This window comes from Eubalaena glacialis, chromosome 9 (genome assembly GCF_028564815.1).
Source record: "Eubalaena glacialis isolate mEubGla1 chromosome 9, mEubGla1.1.hap2.+ XY, whole genome shotgun sequence".
Classification (NCBI taxonomy): domain Eukaryota; kingdom Metazoa; phylum Chordata; class Mammalia; order Artiodactyla; family Balaenidae; genus Eubalaena; species Eubalaena glacialis.
In genome coordinates, this window is record NC_083724.1 from 6,131,228 (window position 1) to 6,147,560 (window position 16,333).

A 16,333-nucleotide genomic window follows, 5' to 3' on the forward strand; every position below is an offset into this window, starting at 1 on the left:
ACTAAGTCTCTGCCTTCGCAGAACTCTCTCCCCCAAAAGGTGAGAGACCTATCACATCAGCCTTCTCTTCTGAAGGGCAGCAAAGAAAGCCCGCCGTTTCTTGGCACCTGTGTCCTGGCCTGGGGCTCAGACAGCTCACCATCAGCTCCTGCATAGATGTTTTTACCTGGCGCCTGACTGGCCATCTGCCGTCTCAGGGCTGCCGCAGCGGCCGCCTGGGGAGCAGAGATGGGGTGGGAAGGGCCAGGAGCGCCATGCTTCACGGTTTTTGTTGCAAGCATTGTGCTATCAGCCCCTTGGGGAATAATTTTGCTAGCAGGTGTAGACACTGAGGAAAAAAGATAAATTAAGTGAGAGAGTGGGTCAGAGAAGAAGAAAACACAAAAATTAAAATGGTAAATTCTCCATGTGTGGTTGCAGGGAAAATGTTAAGATTAAAAATCCTTAAGCACTAACACAGAAAAGTACTGGCAAACTGACAGGCTGGCACCTTTATCTTTCAAAGATGCTGCAGGCAATTTGCCTGCCCACTTCTATTAGTGAAAATACTTCACACGATCATTTCCTCTGACACTGAGCAAAATATAACTTTTGTGCCAAAACAGAGCAATGTCCTGCTCTCCTCTCATAAAATCTCTCCATTCTGGTACCTCATGCCCGGCTTTGTCCTCTTAGAAGTCACTGCAATACAAAGTCCTGATGCTCTGAACTGAAGGTGTGACAGCACAACACAGGTCACATCAGCGAGCCAACACAGACAATGAGCATTCTGGCTGGTGAGCTCTGGCACAACATGGCTACAGTGGAGAAGCTGAAATGAGGTGGGACGTGAAAGGCACAAGCTGTGCTCCACAGTAAAGCAGTAACTGTGAACCTTGCAGGGTCTCCTCTTCCTCAGGTCCTACCAACCACTTTCAAGGGGAACACACCTCTTGAATCCGTCCTGTAATTTCTAGAATATTAACAGAAATGGGCTGGAACCCATAACTTAAGGGCGTGATGATATAAAACCCAGTTACAGTTCCTTCAGGAGTTAGAGATCTCTTAGGGAAAAAAGATCATTTCCTGTCTCATTGTTTACTTACCTGACGTTCCCATCACACCTGGCGAACCATGAATCAGGTGAGATTTAGCAAAAGGAGTCGCCTGGGGCAAAAGACTGGGCTGGATGGAAGGCGTTCGAACCACGGGAGCATGCCGGGGAACCTGAACCACTGCATCGTCATCCTTACAGGATGCCCGTGTGTCTTCACTTTCCAGAGACTGGGAAATGGATGACGTTGAGCTGACTTCATCCAAGTCTTCATAATACCTCTGACACAGGAAAGCTGACCGAGACAGGCTGGCTACAAAGCCCAAAACAAAACACAACTTAGACAATTCAAGTCCAAAAGCTATGTAATTTTCACTGCCGCTAGAGAAATATCCAATTTATAAATCGCCTTAATTATTACTTATTTTAAGTGGAAGCAGCTGCTGCTGAATGCGAACAAAGATACTTTTTGCTCAAGCGGGCTTTGCAAAACCCAGCTGTGTAGGACAAGAACATTTTGACTGTTAAACAAAAAACATGTGAGGTGAGAGACGGGATGCATGCTGGTGTAAAAGCAGGAAGTTCACAGGCAATAACACCGGCTCAGAAAAGCAACAGACAAGCTTCCAGAGCAGAGTAAACAGTCCCAGTGCTGCCACTGCTTTCCAACAATAAACTTCTGAGAACAGGCCTAACGCAAACTGGAAAAGACATCATGTCCTCAATGCTGAGGGTCTCAAACACTGCCACATAAATCTAATCATTCTTTTGAATCAATTAGGTTAAAAAAAAAAACCCACTGAAATCAATCTTCACCTTCCCTGTTTTTTTCCTTCCATAAACTATGGGGTAATATGCCATGTTACTTTCTACCATGAATTTCAGAAGTCATGTTACTGTCTGTATATTGGAAAAAACCAAAACTAAACAGAAAACAGCCCTCTCTCCTCCTCAAGTTATGTAAAAGTATTGCTAATATTTACTGACTTATTTGCCCTATAGGCACATCACTCTGCAAGATTTTATTTGTCATAATGGAACCGGAACATAAATAAATGCAAGTGAAAACCAATGCTGTGTGCTAGCGCTGCTGCTAGGCTGCACTGTCAATTTGGTAGCCACCAGCCATGTGTGGCTATTTAGATTAAAAGTAATGTAAAGTAAATAAATGAAAATTTGGAATCCTAAGCTGCACCAGCCCCCTTTGAAGTGCTCAATAGCCGCAGCTTAACTGCTCTCCTGGAGAGCACAGATCCAGAACATCGTCACCACTGCAGGAAGTCCTACGGGACAGCACTGTACCAAAGTGTTTTGATGCAGGTCAATGTGCAGCAGGGTCACTTAGCAAGTCCCTCCATAACCACCAGCACCACCAGTAAAACTGCAGTTAACATTTATTGAGAACTTACCTGGTACCAGGTACTGCTCAAAGCATCTAAATTAGAAATTCCTGTTATCTGACTTTATGGTTAATGCCTAGAAAGGCTGAGTAATTTGCCCAAGGTCACGAAGTTGGTAAGTGGTAGAGCCAGAATTCAAACCTGGCGTGTATCCGACTTGAAAGACCATGTTCTTAACAATACTCTGTTATATATAAAATACCCTGTGCTAGGTAGAATTTTGACCCCACGACCCCTGCCCCCAGTGCCACACCCATGGTTATGTTCTGTCAGATGGTTATATTACATGGCCAAAGGGATTTTGCAGACACGATTAAGGTTACTAATCAGTTGACCTTAAAACAGAGAGGTTATTAGCCTGGATTTTCCAGGTGGGCCCAGTGTAAAATCTCAAGAGCCCTTAAAGGTAGAGAAAAGAAGCACAAGAGGAAGCAGAGAGAGGTGGCAGAAGTGGGGACACAGAAGCATTCAATGTGCTGTTGCTGGACTGCAGATGAACGGGGCCGGGGGCACAAGCAAAGCAAACGAGGACCTCAGTCTTACAGCTGCAAGGAACCTAATTCTGCCAACAACTCCAATAACTCAGAAGCAGGATCTTCCCCAGAGCCTTTAGATGAGAGCTCAGACCAGCCAGCACTGACTTCAGCCTGTGAGCCCCGAGCAGAGGACCCAGCAGGGCCATGCTGCGCCTGGACTTCTGACACACACAACTGGGAGATCATAAACAGGTGGTGTTATAAGCCACTACATTTGTGATAATTTGTTACACGGCATCCACAGAAAACTAATATAAACCCCACACTCTCTTAGGGCCACAGTGCTCTCACTAATTTCTCTAAAATCGCACTTCCTGAGAGTTAATAGCAACAAGAGATGACTCAGACTCATCATCTTCAGGAACTGGATAGAAAACGGAAATAACTTTAACTCCCAAGGTCTGATACCACCTGGGGGTTCTCTCAGTTTCCTTCCTTCATCTTTCTGATGCCATTCATTGGATTTGGGTGGAGGGACACCCATCAATTGAAAAATGCAATGGCCATGCTCACTTGCAGAGGCCTGGTCTGCTCAACTGTCCCAATGATGCTGCCTCCGCAGCTGACACATGCTGCTTCCTGCTGTGATCAAGGATGCAGCTACCTTCCTGGCACTAGAAAGGGGGCCCCACTGAAACCTAAAGAATCTTACTCTGCTTAAATGCTAGCTCAGATCAGGACAGGCAGAAAGCCACATTAACAGGAAGGAGAAGGGGTAGAAATCATGATCATCTCAGTAGACGCAGCAAACCTCATATCTTATAAGGAACTACAGAAAGTGTTCCCTTTGAGATCAAGGCAAGGATGCCTACTCGCCCCTTTTATTGGACTCTGCATTGGAGGTTCTAGCTAGCGAAATAAGGTAAGAAAATGAAATAAAAAGCAGAAACAAAAGTGTTCATATCCATGGAAGATATAATTGTTTCCACAGAAAGTCCAAGAAATAGCTACAGACATATTATTTGAAACGAGTTAGCCAAGATGCTAGATTCAGTCAACATACCAAAAAATCTAGCACATTTCTATATACTATATCTAACATAAAATAAAACATAAAGTAAAATTTAAGGAAAAAACCCCCCTCATTATAAAAGCATCAAAAATATCAAACTTAGGAATAAATCTAACAAAAGATGTGCATGTCCTCCATGCAGAAAAATTAAAGACCCAAATAAGCATACGCCATGTCTAGGACATGAAAGATCAACACTGTACAAATGTCAATTCTTTTAAGTCAATTCAGAGATTCAATACAATCCCAATCAAAATCTCAACTCTTTGAGGGCTGAGGGTGGTAGAACTTAACAAGACAATTATAATATTAATATGGAAATGGAAAGCACCAAGAAGAGCCAAAACATTCTAGAGCATGGGTCAGCAAACTACAACCATGAGCTAGCTGCTTGCTTTTATAAATAAAGTTTTACTGAAGCATAGGCATGCCCATCTGTTTACATACAGTCTGTGGCTGCTTTCCCATTACAAGGGCAGAGTTCACTAGGTACCATAGAAACTACATATTTACTACATATTTACTATCCAGCTCTTTAAGAAACAGTTTGCCAACCCCTACTCTAGACTGTAGAACTTTCTGCGATGATGAAATGTTCTATGTCTGCGTCTCCCATTACAGTAGCCACCAGTCACATGTACCTAGTGAGCACTTGAAATGTGGCTGCTGGGATTAACTGAATTTTTTACTTTATTTAATTTTTATTAATTTAAATTTGAACAGGCTACCATATTGAACAGCATAGCTTTAGGATCTAGAAAAAAAAACAGTATCGAGACTTATTTTAGCACCAGTTAATTGAGGCAGTGCGGTGGCAGTGGTTTCTCATCAGTGTACAGACCATCAGACCTACGAGTATAAGGAAAACCGATTCACAACAAAGGTGGCCACTAAGCAGGGAGGAAGAATCTTCACTAAACAGTGTTGGGACAATCAGATATCTAAATACAAAAAAATGACATGAGAGCCATACTTTGTATCATACACAAAAATCAATTCCAGATAGTATAAACGAAATATGGTCTACCCATACAATGGAATACCATTCAACAAAAAAAGGAATGAACTACTAATACATGATACACATCATGGGTGAACCTCAAAGTTATACTAAGGGAAAGAAGCCAAAGCAAAAGACTACATATGATTCCATTTATACGCAGTTTCTAAAAAAAGGCAGTTCCACAAAGAAAGAAAACAGATCAGTGGTTGCTGGGAGCAGAATAGGAACTGATTACAAACAGCATGAGGCAACTTCTTAAGTGATGGAAATGTTTTAAAACTGGAATGCGGTGATGGTTATACAATTCTGTAAATTTACCAAAAATCGTCAAACTATACACTTACAACAGGTGAATTTTATGATATGCAAATTATACCTCAATAAAGTTGTTTTAAAAAAATCAATTCCAGGTAGATAGCAGATCTAAATTTGAAAGGCAAAGCATTAACATTTCTAGACAATAATAAAGGTGCATACATACTCCTGTTACCTAGAGGTAGAGAAAGATTTCTTCAACAGAACAACAGGAACTGACCATAAAAGAAAGAAAGGGGGCTTCCCTGGTGGCGCAGTGGTTGAGAATCTGCCTGCCAATGCAGGGGACACGGGTTCGAGCCCTGGTCTGGGAAGATCCCACATGCCACGGAGCAACTGGGCCCGTGAGCCACAATTACTGAGCCTGTGCGTCTGGAGCCTGTGCTCCGCAACAAGAGAGGCCGCGACAGTGAGAGGCCCGCGCACCGCGATGAAGAGTGGCCCCCGCTTGCCACAACTAGAGAAAGCCCTCGCACAGAAACGAAGACCCAACACAGCCATAAATAAATAAAAAAATAAATTAAAAAAAAAAAAAGTCTCTTAAGAAAAAAAAAAGAAAGAAAGGGCTGAAAAATCTGTTTTAAAATTAAGAACTTCTCTTTGCCAAAAGATACTAAGAGGCTAAAAAGGCAACAAAGTGAATAACTACAAACTCATATAACCAACAAAAGGCTGGTATCAAGAACTGGTAAAAACTTTTACAAATCAGCAGGACAGATTATCCAATAGACAGATGAGCAAAGGATTTAATCAGGCAGTTCACAAAAGAAGATCCCCAAATGGTAATTAAACATATAAAAAGGTGACACCAGCAGAGTTAAAAGGAAAAAGATTGATAATATCAGGCTTGGCAAGGCTGTGGAACAGCTGGAATGTTCATACACCGATGGCCAAGTGTGACTCGGTACAACCACTCTGGAGAACTGCACGCAGAATCTGAAGCTGAGCGCAGGGACAGAGTACGAGACACAATTCCACTCGGAGCCACATGACCACACAAAAGACATACACGTGTACCCCAAGGGACAAGCACAAGAATGTTCAGAGCAACATTCTACTATGTTACAGCTAAAAGCTGCAAACAGTGAATGTCCACCAAAAGGAGAATGGATAAACAAATGCAGTATATTCATACACCAAAGCAACAAAAACAAACAGCTACATGCAGCAACATGGATGACTCTTAGAAACCTGATGTGGAGTAAGAGAAACCCATCCAGAGAATAAACGAATGGACTTCCGCAGTATCCAAAGCCCAAAAAACAGGCAAAACCAAATTATGGTGTTTGGGGAGGCAAGCTTAAGTAGTAAAACTGTCAAAAAGGAAAAATAAAGGAGACTAAAGAGAACAGCGGCTTAATGCAATGTACAATCCTGGACTGGATCCTGATTTTCCAAAAAGCTTGGCTACGTGTGCTGAAACTACCACAGCCCGAGCCTAGAGCCCGTGCTCCGCAACAGGAGAAGCCACCGCAATGAGAAGCCCGCGCACCGCAATGAAGAGTAGCCCCCGCTCGTCACAACTAGAGAAAGCCCACGCACAGCAACGAAGACCCAATGCAGCCAAAAAAAAAAAAAAAATTTCAACTCAAAACATAATTTCAAAGAAAAAAGCAGTTACAGGCACTAGAGCAAAGCAGGGTTATGCCTAAAGTTGCATCTAACAAATAGTTTTTTAAAAGAAAATTCAGGTAATTATATAGATAATTTCATGACAAAATATTTTTTATCAGGTATATGGCTTCTTTTCAGCAAGTGTTTTTAGCCATCATTCCCTAATCTGTCGTTTTTTTTTCTTCTTTCTTAGAACGTCTTTTTTTCAAATGTAGCCTTCCTCAAAACCCCATACCAATAAAAAAAGTAAAGCTTCTCTAGCTAAAGCAGAGGCTAGGACCCCTGGAGTCAGCTCAGCTTCCCCCAAAACCCTTGGGAATCACTGCCACAGACCCTAAGGACTGTGGAAAACACAGTGTAAAAGCCAGAATAACTACCTTGAACTGCTTCATTGACCATGTATAAGCTGCTTCTTACCCCAATATTCAAATGGATGACAGATTCTGGGGACATTTTCTCTATCTCCCATTAAGAACCAAAGGAAAACACACACACACACACACACACACACACACACACACCCCCCATCCTACTCCCACACCATGTACTATATGGTTTATCCTAAAAATTCAGGACCAGTTTCCTCTACCTGGAGCAGTAGATCTCACCGGTGGGGTCTTCCTCTTGGCCAAGAAGTTTCTCAGCTGTGCCTGTTTCACGGGGGACAGTTTAGCTGCAAGAAATTCATGAACCCATAAATGCATAAGACTCGGTTTTTAAGATGTCAGTAGATGAAAGAGAACAAAGAGAGTTTAAAGACTGGGAAGAACTCATTTACCTGGAACTTTGGGCAAGGGTTTGGTTTGAGAGTCTATGGTTGTTTTCAACAAAGCATTGCGCAGGCTTTCGAGGTCACTGTCAAAACTGAAATAGGATAGTGTTACATATGAACCAACTACGACCTGAGAAATCGGGGGGGTGGTGGTGGTACATTATCCTCCTAAATCTAAAGGCAAGATATGAGAGCATCCCAATACAGAAATGGAAAATCTGACCAATCAAGGAAATTAATCCAAGAGGAAAGAGATCACAGTCTCAATATTATATCCCAACCCCAGAGCAAACACACCACCAACGGGGCTCCAGCAGGAAGGGCAATTAAAATCTACACATTCAGCCTAAAGGCAGAAACACAAGACCACCTTGGTAACTTCAGGGGTAAACTGTCTAACTGCAGGGTCTGAAATCTCCACACTCTTGCAAAATGATAAATCTGAGCTTCAAGACAAATTGGTCAACCTAACCCTGACAGTTGATTTTCAATTAAACAATAATACTGTGACTACAGTGTCTGTTATCATCTATTGAGCATCTGTTTCATCAGGCACACTACTAGGTGCTTTAAAGACTTAGTTTTAAACTCTCCAGTAACCCCATGAGGCACGTATTGTTAGCCCTACTTTTTGGCAAAGGAACAAAGGATCAGAGAGGGTGAGGAATCTGACCAGGCTCACACAGGTGAAAGACAGCAGAGTCACTTTCAAAGCCACATGTGAACCATTCTAGGACTACTCCACCTAACTCTGACTATTCATTCGTTCATCCAGCCACATTTACTGAGTGCACGGGGCGTTAACAGGCCCATTCTCCTGCACACCTGTGAGTGCTGCTCTGCGAGGGAACATCCAAGGGAAGGCCCCACTGGGAGGTTTGGTTGTAAAGACGGAGCCGCTGGAGACTATCCACCAGGTGATTCAGCCTCTTCCTCTGTTGGTTGATGATTTCCCGGTTGTTGGCAAGGGTGTTAAACAGCGTCTCTCGCTCTGGCACAAGCAGGCGTCTGTTGAGAGCAAGGAGGAAAGAATTAAATGTGAATGGTTCAAGTAAAGGAACTCCCCACTGAATGGAAAAAAAGAGACCACAACTGTTAACAGTGAGAAGACTAAACTGGAGAACCACTAGTGGGAAAGAAACATCAAGAAATTACTAGAACATAAAAAGGGGATGAAAGCCTAATGAGGATAAAGTGGAAGGAGGAAAGAGCAGCTTAGGATGTGCAGGACCGGGCCTGTAGCAGAGGACAGCACAGCCAGACAGAACCTCAGATGGGTGCCAGGGAAGAAATGGGGAAAAATTCATCCAGCTATATATTTAGGATATGCATATTTCTCTGTATGTAAATTATATGAAATAAAAAGAAAAAGCCCAAGGGTGCAGGGAAATCTAGGGAGTCAGTCAGTCATTTCTTCAGAGTGCTGTCAACACTGAAACAGAGGAACAGCACACGATTTAGCAGCAGGGGGGGTCACCCACCCAAAAGAATTACAAGAAGACAGGGACAACTGTCCCTGTCTTTCTGGTGACAAGGTAGTTAGTTCAACATATATTTTTAACAGGCATTTCAATAGGGTACAAGGCAACATTTAGAGAAGGGCCCAAAACAGAGAAGTGCTAGAAAATTGTACAGATTTAAGAATCTGAACTCTACAGAAAGGGAACTTAAAAAAAGCACATTAAGGGACTTCCCTGGCAGTGCAGTGGTTAAGAATCTGCCTGCCAATGCAGGGGACACGGGTTCGAGCCCTGGCCCAGGAAGATCCCACATGCCAGGGAGCAACTAAGCCCACGAGCCACAACTACTGAGCCTGCGTGCCTAGACAGAGCCCGTGCTCCGCAACAAGAGAAGCCACCGCAATGAGAAGCCCGCGCACCGCAAAGAAGAGTAGCCCCCACTCACCGCAACTAAAGAAAGCCCGAGTGCGGAGGAAAAAAAAAAAAGCACGTTAAGTAGAAAATCCATGGGGTTGTTTAAAGGAGAACAAAGCGTGGCTTCTCTGTTAGCATCATGCACTTTTTATTGTTTATTTTAATTTTAAAATTTTTTTATTATTTTATTTTATGTTATCGGCCGTGCAGCTTGTGGGATCTTAGTTCCCCGACCAGGGATTGAACCAGTGCCCCCTGCAGTGGAAGCACGGAGTCTTAACCACTGGATCGCTAGGGAAGTCCCCATCATGCACTTTTTAAAAAGCCAACTTATTAATTAGCAAAGAGAAATCCAACTGTCAAGCAGAGCAGAACGTTCTCACTGTTGGGTCAAGCCATTCTCTCACATGGGGGGGGAACATGAATTCCGAACCGGGGGAGTAAGCTCCGAAATCTCTAAAGGGGCCCAACTGCCCACGGGGACAAGTGCTCCAGGCCACAGAACCTTCCCCCTGCCAGTGTCTGGAGGATCAACGTTCACCTCTGTCTTCCCATACCTATGCTCCTCAGGTCGGGCACAAAGCCTTTCTCCACACTGTAAAATACAATGTCTTAAATTCTGTTTACTGAACTTTAAACACCTTCTAGCCCTGCCCCCGACACAACACCCAGGTTGCCCCACTTAAAAGTCTGTGACCGGGGCTTCCCTGGTGGCGCAGTGGTTGAGAATCTGCCTGCCAATGCAGGGGACATGGGTTCGAGCCCTGGTCTGGGAAGATCCCACATGCCACGGAGCAACTGGGCCCGTGAGCCACAATTACTGAGCCTGCGCGTCTGGAGCCTGTGCTCCGCAACAAGAGAGGCCGCGATAGTGAGAGGTCCGCGCACCGCGATGAAGAGTGGCCCCCGCTTGCCGCAACTAGAGAAAGCCCTCGCACAGAAACGAAGACCCAACACAGCCATAAATTAATTAATTAATTAATTAAAATAAAAAAAAAAAAGTCTGTGACCTCACAGCTTTGTAAACAAGCGAATAGATCATTTCCTGGTTTGTTTCCTTACAAGGCTAATCACATTAATCAAGTATAGGTGTTTCAGAAATCTAGCATTTTGAGGGCTGACCTGGTTTTCACATTTCCTGTGGGCACCTTACTGCTTTCACAATGTACTGCATTCTATTCCTTCTGGAAAACACGAGGCATAAAACCAAATATCCACGGATGGAAGATTAGGATAGAAGGTTTTCCTCTACCTCTGTTACCACTCCTCTCATCCTTTTAGTTATCCATACTAATTAGGAATGTTTCCTCCAAAGGAAAATTTGGACTATACAGAAAAGTATAAAAGAAACATTCCTCTTAATCTCGTCTTGCAGGTATGAGTATTTTGACAGATTTATTTCCAGCCTTTTCTACATTAGACCTCCACAATGAGGTCACCTAGTTTGATTTTATGTCTTACCTTTTTCATATTTTATACCTAATAATTAGCTACAGGATTATATATTTTGTATAGTTCATGTAACACAAAATATATTTAATATGATTTTTTTGAGAATATGCGATTCAACGGTTACACAGTATTCTGCATTAAGAAAAAAATGTGACCAGATTTATTAGCCACTCCTCTAACTTTTGGGTAACTAGACTGAATCCAATTTTTCACTCTCATAAATTGTGCTGTAATATAAATTGTTCTATGTGAATTATTGTGAATATTGCTATTATTTCTGTAGAACAAATTTCTAGATGTATAATGACTGGGTCAAAGAGAATGAACCTTTGTAGGGTTTTTTATAAATCCTCCTAAATGATCCTTTAAAAGGGCTACAGCAACTATCTACACAGTGGATGAGAGGCCTCGCTCACTTTTGTTTTCTCTTTTGTTCCAGATGCCGATCCCACTCCAAGTCTAGAACATCATTCACATCTTGGACAGCAAATTTCACATACTGATGAAGGCGCCGAATTTCCTACAAGAAAAAAATGAAACGTCAAAATGACTCAGTTGCCCAGTAGCTTGCAGGAAGGTGTATCAAAACAGTTAAAATGACTTTGAAGTCTTTTTATACTGAGAACCATAATGAACAAGGAAAACGTAATAGGCTTTAATGCAATCATTAGAATGTTATAATTCAAATGAAAAACAGCAACTCAACCTTTTAAAGCATGTGACAGAGAGGTGGTGTGAAGAAAAGGGAAACAGAAAGGGCGTATCGGCCTAGGGCCTCTAGGCAACCAATGTTCTTGCTTAGTTCTCATTTTCAGCTCCTGTAAAGTATCTCCACATGGCCTAGGAATTTTCCACTGCACTCTGTTATTCCGACAGGGCACCCATTTAGCTTTTGCTCTCCCACCCATGAAATTAACTGTAATACAGACAAAATTATTCTACAAAACAGTGCTGAAAATAATTCTGCACCTATCTATTCATAGAGTAGAACACATAAGTCATCTCACCAGTGGGGAAAAACTCATTTCTCAAAAACAAAGTATAGTATCAGCACTAGAAACTGAATTTACCATTATTAAAAGTCTTACCTATTAATTTATTTTAGGCCTGCAATAATTTTCTTTAAATATTGGTCCAGTGTTAACCTTCATGGCTATACCATTTGACTCTCAAAAATTAAAAAAATATAGCATTCCATTAACGCAAACGAAGCATTCCATTAAACATGTATACAAATGAAGACAATGTGCTTTACAGTGGAAAACACTCTTTACATCTGTACAAAGATCTTAATGTGTTTAACTGTATTTTCAAAATTATTTTCAGACAAGGGTATGTGTCCTAACTGAAGAAGAAAATGTCATTTAAAGAGAGCCAGGCTGATTCTAGGAAGCAGCAGTAACCTGGGCATCAAATACAAATCTCAGCTCAGTGCTCCATGGCTACACGGAGGCCCTGTACTGTGGACACTGCACATGTGACCACACCTCTGTGCGTTACCTGATCTTGCTTCTTCTGAATGCCCTCCCAACTTTGTCTGCCAGGGAAAAAAAACTTTTCTTTTAAGGCCTATCACAAATATTTTTCTGTGGCTTAGCTGCTCCCCCATCTGCAATCCCACAGCAACACACCCCACGTTGTATTTACAAGTCCATCTTTCTGCTGCTACTTATCCAGCTGTAGTGCAGTGTTGAACACCACAGGCTCTGAGCCAGACCGCCCAGGCTCCAGGGTCCAGCATGTATTAGTGGTGAGACTTGGGTAGTTCCTGTGTCTCTGATTCCTTATCTTTCTTTTGTATATGGTATGCATTCAATAAATGCTAGCTATTATTATCTACTTAGCACTGTGGAAAAGAGAAAATTATTCCCCTTGAATGGGGAAAGTGGTTCACCCAAAGCTGAATTCTTTTAGTTTGCACACAGAGCAAGGGGTGAAAAGGCACACAGGAAGAAAGAGTAACCAGATTCAACGTGGAGGCCTGTAATTTGATGAGTGGTAGGCAGGTGGTCGGCACTCTCTGCTAAGAGGGTTACCATCCCCAGGAGAAGGACACACCTAGGAATACCTCAAGGGTGGCAGGACACAGCAGGGGTTCCTCAACCTTTCTGGGAGGCCTCCACTTCTTTCATTTTCCTACTGTCAGTATGCTTACCAGGTGTGGGATGGAAATGACAGCAACAGTAGAGTCTGCAGCCTCAAATCCTCTGAGGCAGGAGGGGGTTCGCCATACTCACAGACCCTCAGGTCCCAGGTGAGGAAGGCCAGTGCTGCCACCCCTGCACCCTTTCCTACCTGATTCTAGGGAAATGCAAGGTGGTGGGAGATGACCCCTACTAAAGCTGTGATGCAACCATTTTGAATAAATTGAAAGATGGAAACAAAACTCAGATTTAGCTCAAAGAGAATATAGGAATAATTAAGAATGAGAAAAGTAACTTTGCTAATAGTTACAGGAAGGAGCCCTGGCAGGTAGAAGTTTCGATTCTGGTCCCACTCTTACTAGAATCAACATTACCTTGGGCAAGCTCCTTAGCCTATGACATTCCAGTTCCTTATCTGTACAATGGGATCAGTAACTCTCACCTTGCAGAGCAGCAGGTTTTGAAGACTAGAAATAATGTATTAAAAAACACCTCACAGGGCTTCCCTGGTGGCGCAGTGGTTAAGAATCCGCCTGCCTGGTTTCCCTGGTGGCGCAGTGGTTGAGAGTCCGCCTGCCAATGCAGGGGACACGGGTTCGAGCCCTGGTCTGGGAGGGTCCCGCATGTCGCGGAGCGGCTGGGCCCGTGAGCCACAACTGCTGGGCCTGCGCGTCTGGAGCCTGTGCTCCGCAACGGGAGAGGCCGCGATGGTGAGAGGCCCGCGCACCGCGATGAAGAGTGGCCCCCGCTTGCCGCAACTAGAGAAAGCCCTCGCACAGAAAAGAAGACCCAACACAGCCAAAAATAAATAAATAAATAAATAAATAAAAATTAAAAAAAAAAAAGAATCCGCCTGCCAGTGCAGGGGACACGGGTTCGAGCCCTGGTCTGGGAAGATCCCACATGCTGCGGAGCAACTAAGCCCATGTGCTACAACTACTGAGCCTGTGCTCTAGAGCCCACGAGCCACGACTACTGAGCCCGTGTGTCACAACTACTGAAACCCGCGCGCCTAGAGCCCGTGCTCCGCAACAAGAGAAGCCACCACAATGAGAAGCCTGTACACCGCAACGAAGAGTAGCCCCTGCTCACTACAACTAGAGAAAGCCTGCGTGCAGCAAAGAAGACCCAATGCAGCCAAAAATAAATAAATAAATAAACAAATACATTTATATTTAAAAAAAACAAAAAAAAACCACCTCACAGAGTACTTGGTGCCCAATGAACAGTTGCTAGTTTAATAATTATTATTCCTGATTTGATTTCTAAATATATCTTTTTCAACAGCTACTCTCTACCAATCTTAAGGTTTAATTAAGAATTATGTTTTTGTTTAATCCAAAAAACCTTAAGTGGGAAGGTGCCATTTCCTTTGCGACAGTGAAGGGAGTCTACGCCAAGTGGGTCAACACTCACAGGAAATGAACAACTTTGTACAAGCAGTTGGGCAAGCCTGTACCTCCCAAAGGAGCGCCTGTCTAGGAGTCTGTTCTCAGCAGCTCTGGCGGGGTTCTCCTACCTGGAGTTGAGCCTCACTCCTGGGGTCCAGCGGCCTCTTATAGAGCAAGTGCAGATACCCAGAGTCACGGTTTCTCTCATTTTGTTCTCTGGCTTCTTCAACACCAGCAAAGCCCTCAAGTAAAGTTGTTTTCAGGGTACTTATATCTCCGTGAAGAGACTAGAAAAGGTACGAGGATGAATTGATACAAAAGTGGTATTTCCAAGAAATAAACCTGTCTTTCTAGATCAAGGAAGGTGGTATTTCTCAAATATTTAACATGATGAACATATGAATATAGCAAAAAGTGAATTTCACTGCTTGGAAAGAAAGATACTAATGTTCATTTTTTTTCCTTCCTCATTAAAAAAATACATACTCTAATGATCAGAAACTCAGGAAATAAGACAAGTACTGGTAATCCTGCCATCTAAAGATGATCACTGTTAAAACCGTGGAGAACTTTCCTCTTTCTTTTTTTTCTTTAATTTTTAAAAATTTTATTGAAGTATAGTTGATTTACAATGTTTCAAGTGTACAGCAAAGTGATTCAGTTATATATACATATATATATATTCTTTATCAGATTCTTTTCTATTATGGGTTATTACAAGATATTGAATATAGTTCCCTGTACTATACAGTAGGTCCTTGTTGTCTATCTACTTTACATATAGTAGTATCTATTAACCCCAAATTCCCAATTTATCCCTTCCCCACCCTTGAGAACTTTCCTCTTTCCAAGTGTGTTATTTACAACCAGAGCTCTGGAGTCAGGCAGCCTGAACTGGGATCCTGGCTCTATAACTCAGTAACTGGGTGGCTTTGGGCAAATTACTTCATCTCTCTAAGAACTGGTTTACTGTTCTTGCAAAACAAAAAGAATACTAGTGCCTACCACACAGAAAAGCTGTGAGGATTCAATGAGATAATATAGATATGCCTGGCACATAGTAAGTGGTAATAATTGTAACACAGTAAATAAACAGTTAACAACAAATATTTGTTATTTTTATACTGTATATGCTCTTAAGTATCCTGCTTTTACCTTAAACCTAACCCTTTATAACCTAACAATTTACTATAAAAGACAGTAAATTTTCTCCTGTAAATGACCCACAGTATCTTCATTAAAGTCCGCTTTTATACCAAGAAAAAAAACTTAGTAAATTTTCAAATATATCTAAACTAAATTAACAACTAGAATACACTTTTATGGAGTGCCTTGTAAGTGTCAATGGGGTAGAAAGTACTTATTATTCCATTTTCCACATGAGAAAACTAAAATATAGAATAGCTGGAATAATTTGCCCAAAGTCACATAATTTATTATTAAGTGCTAAAGGTAGGATTTGAAGTCAGGCATTCCTAGGTAAACCACTCATCCACATAAAAAACAACACTGGTGGTTCCTGAAGAGAGAAAATACATACATCCGTGGAGTATCAGGACAACAATTTGCAAATGTGCAATTCAACTTAGGAAGAATATCAAAAACACAAACCTCTGTGGTCTCTTTAATCTCCAAAAGAAAGGCGTGCAGGTCATCTGATTCTGTTCTCAGCATCCTCATCTCCGCACAAGTGCCCACTTGGAAACAGGCTTTGGAAGTCCGGGCTTTCAACTCTTCCAACTCCTTCTCAAAGTGAGTGACCTGTAGAGGCCACAAATGAGGGGACG

General features: G+C 42.4%; 1 protein-coding gene across 3 annotated transcripts in view; it reads right to left on the minus strand.

Annotated features, from left to right (window-relative positions):
* NUP214 (nucleoporin 214) overlaps positions 1 to 16,333 on the minus strand; it is a 99,157-nt gene that overhangs the window by 55,268 nt on the left and 27,556 nt on the right. For all 3 annotated transcript variants that reach the window (XM_061199747.1, XM_061199748.1, XM_061199745.1), the window contains exons 16-23: positions 16,158 to 16,307; positions 14,675 to 14,833; positions 11,428 to 11,531; positions 8,511 to 8,693; positions 7,692 to 7,777; positions 7,503 to 7,586; positions 1,086 to 1,346; positions 167 to 328 (exon numbers count right to left, since the gene is read on the minus strand). In XM_061199747.1, the coding sequence (XP_061055730.1) occupies positions 167 to 328; positions 1,086 to 1,346; positions 7,503 to 7,586; positions 7,692 to 7,777; positions 8,511 to 8,693; positions 11,428 to 11,531; positions 14,675 to 14,833; positions 16,158 to 16,307 (1,189 nt within the window). The remainder of the gene's footprint in view (positions 1 to 166; positions 329 to 1,085; positions 1,347 to 7,502; positions 7,587 to 7,691; positions 7,778 to 8,510; positions 8,694 to 11,427; positions 11,532 to 14,674; positions 14,834 to 16,157; positions 16,308 to 16,333) is intronic.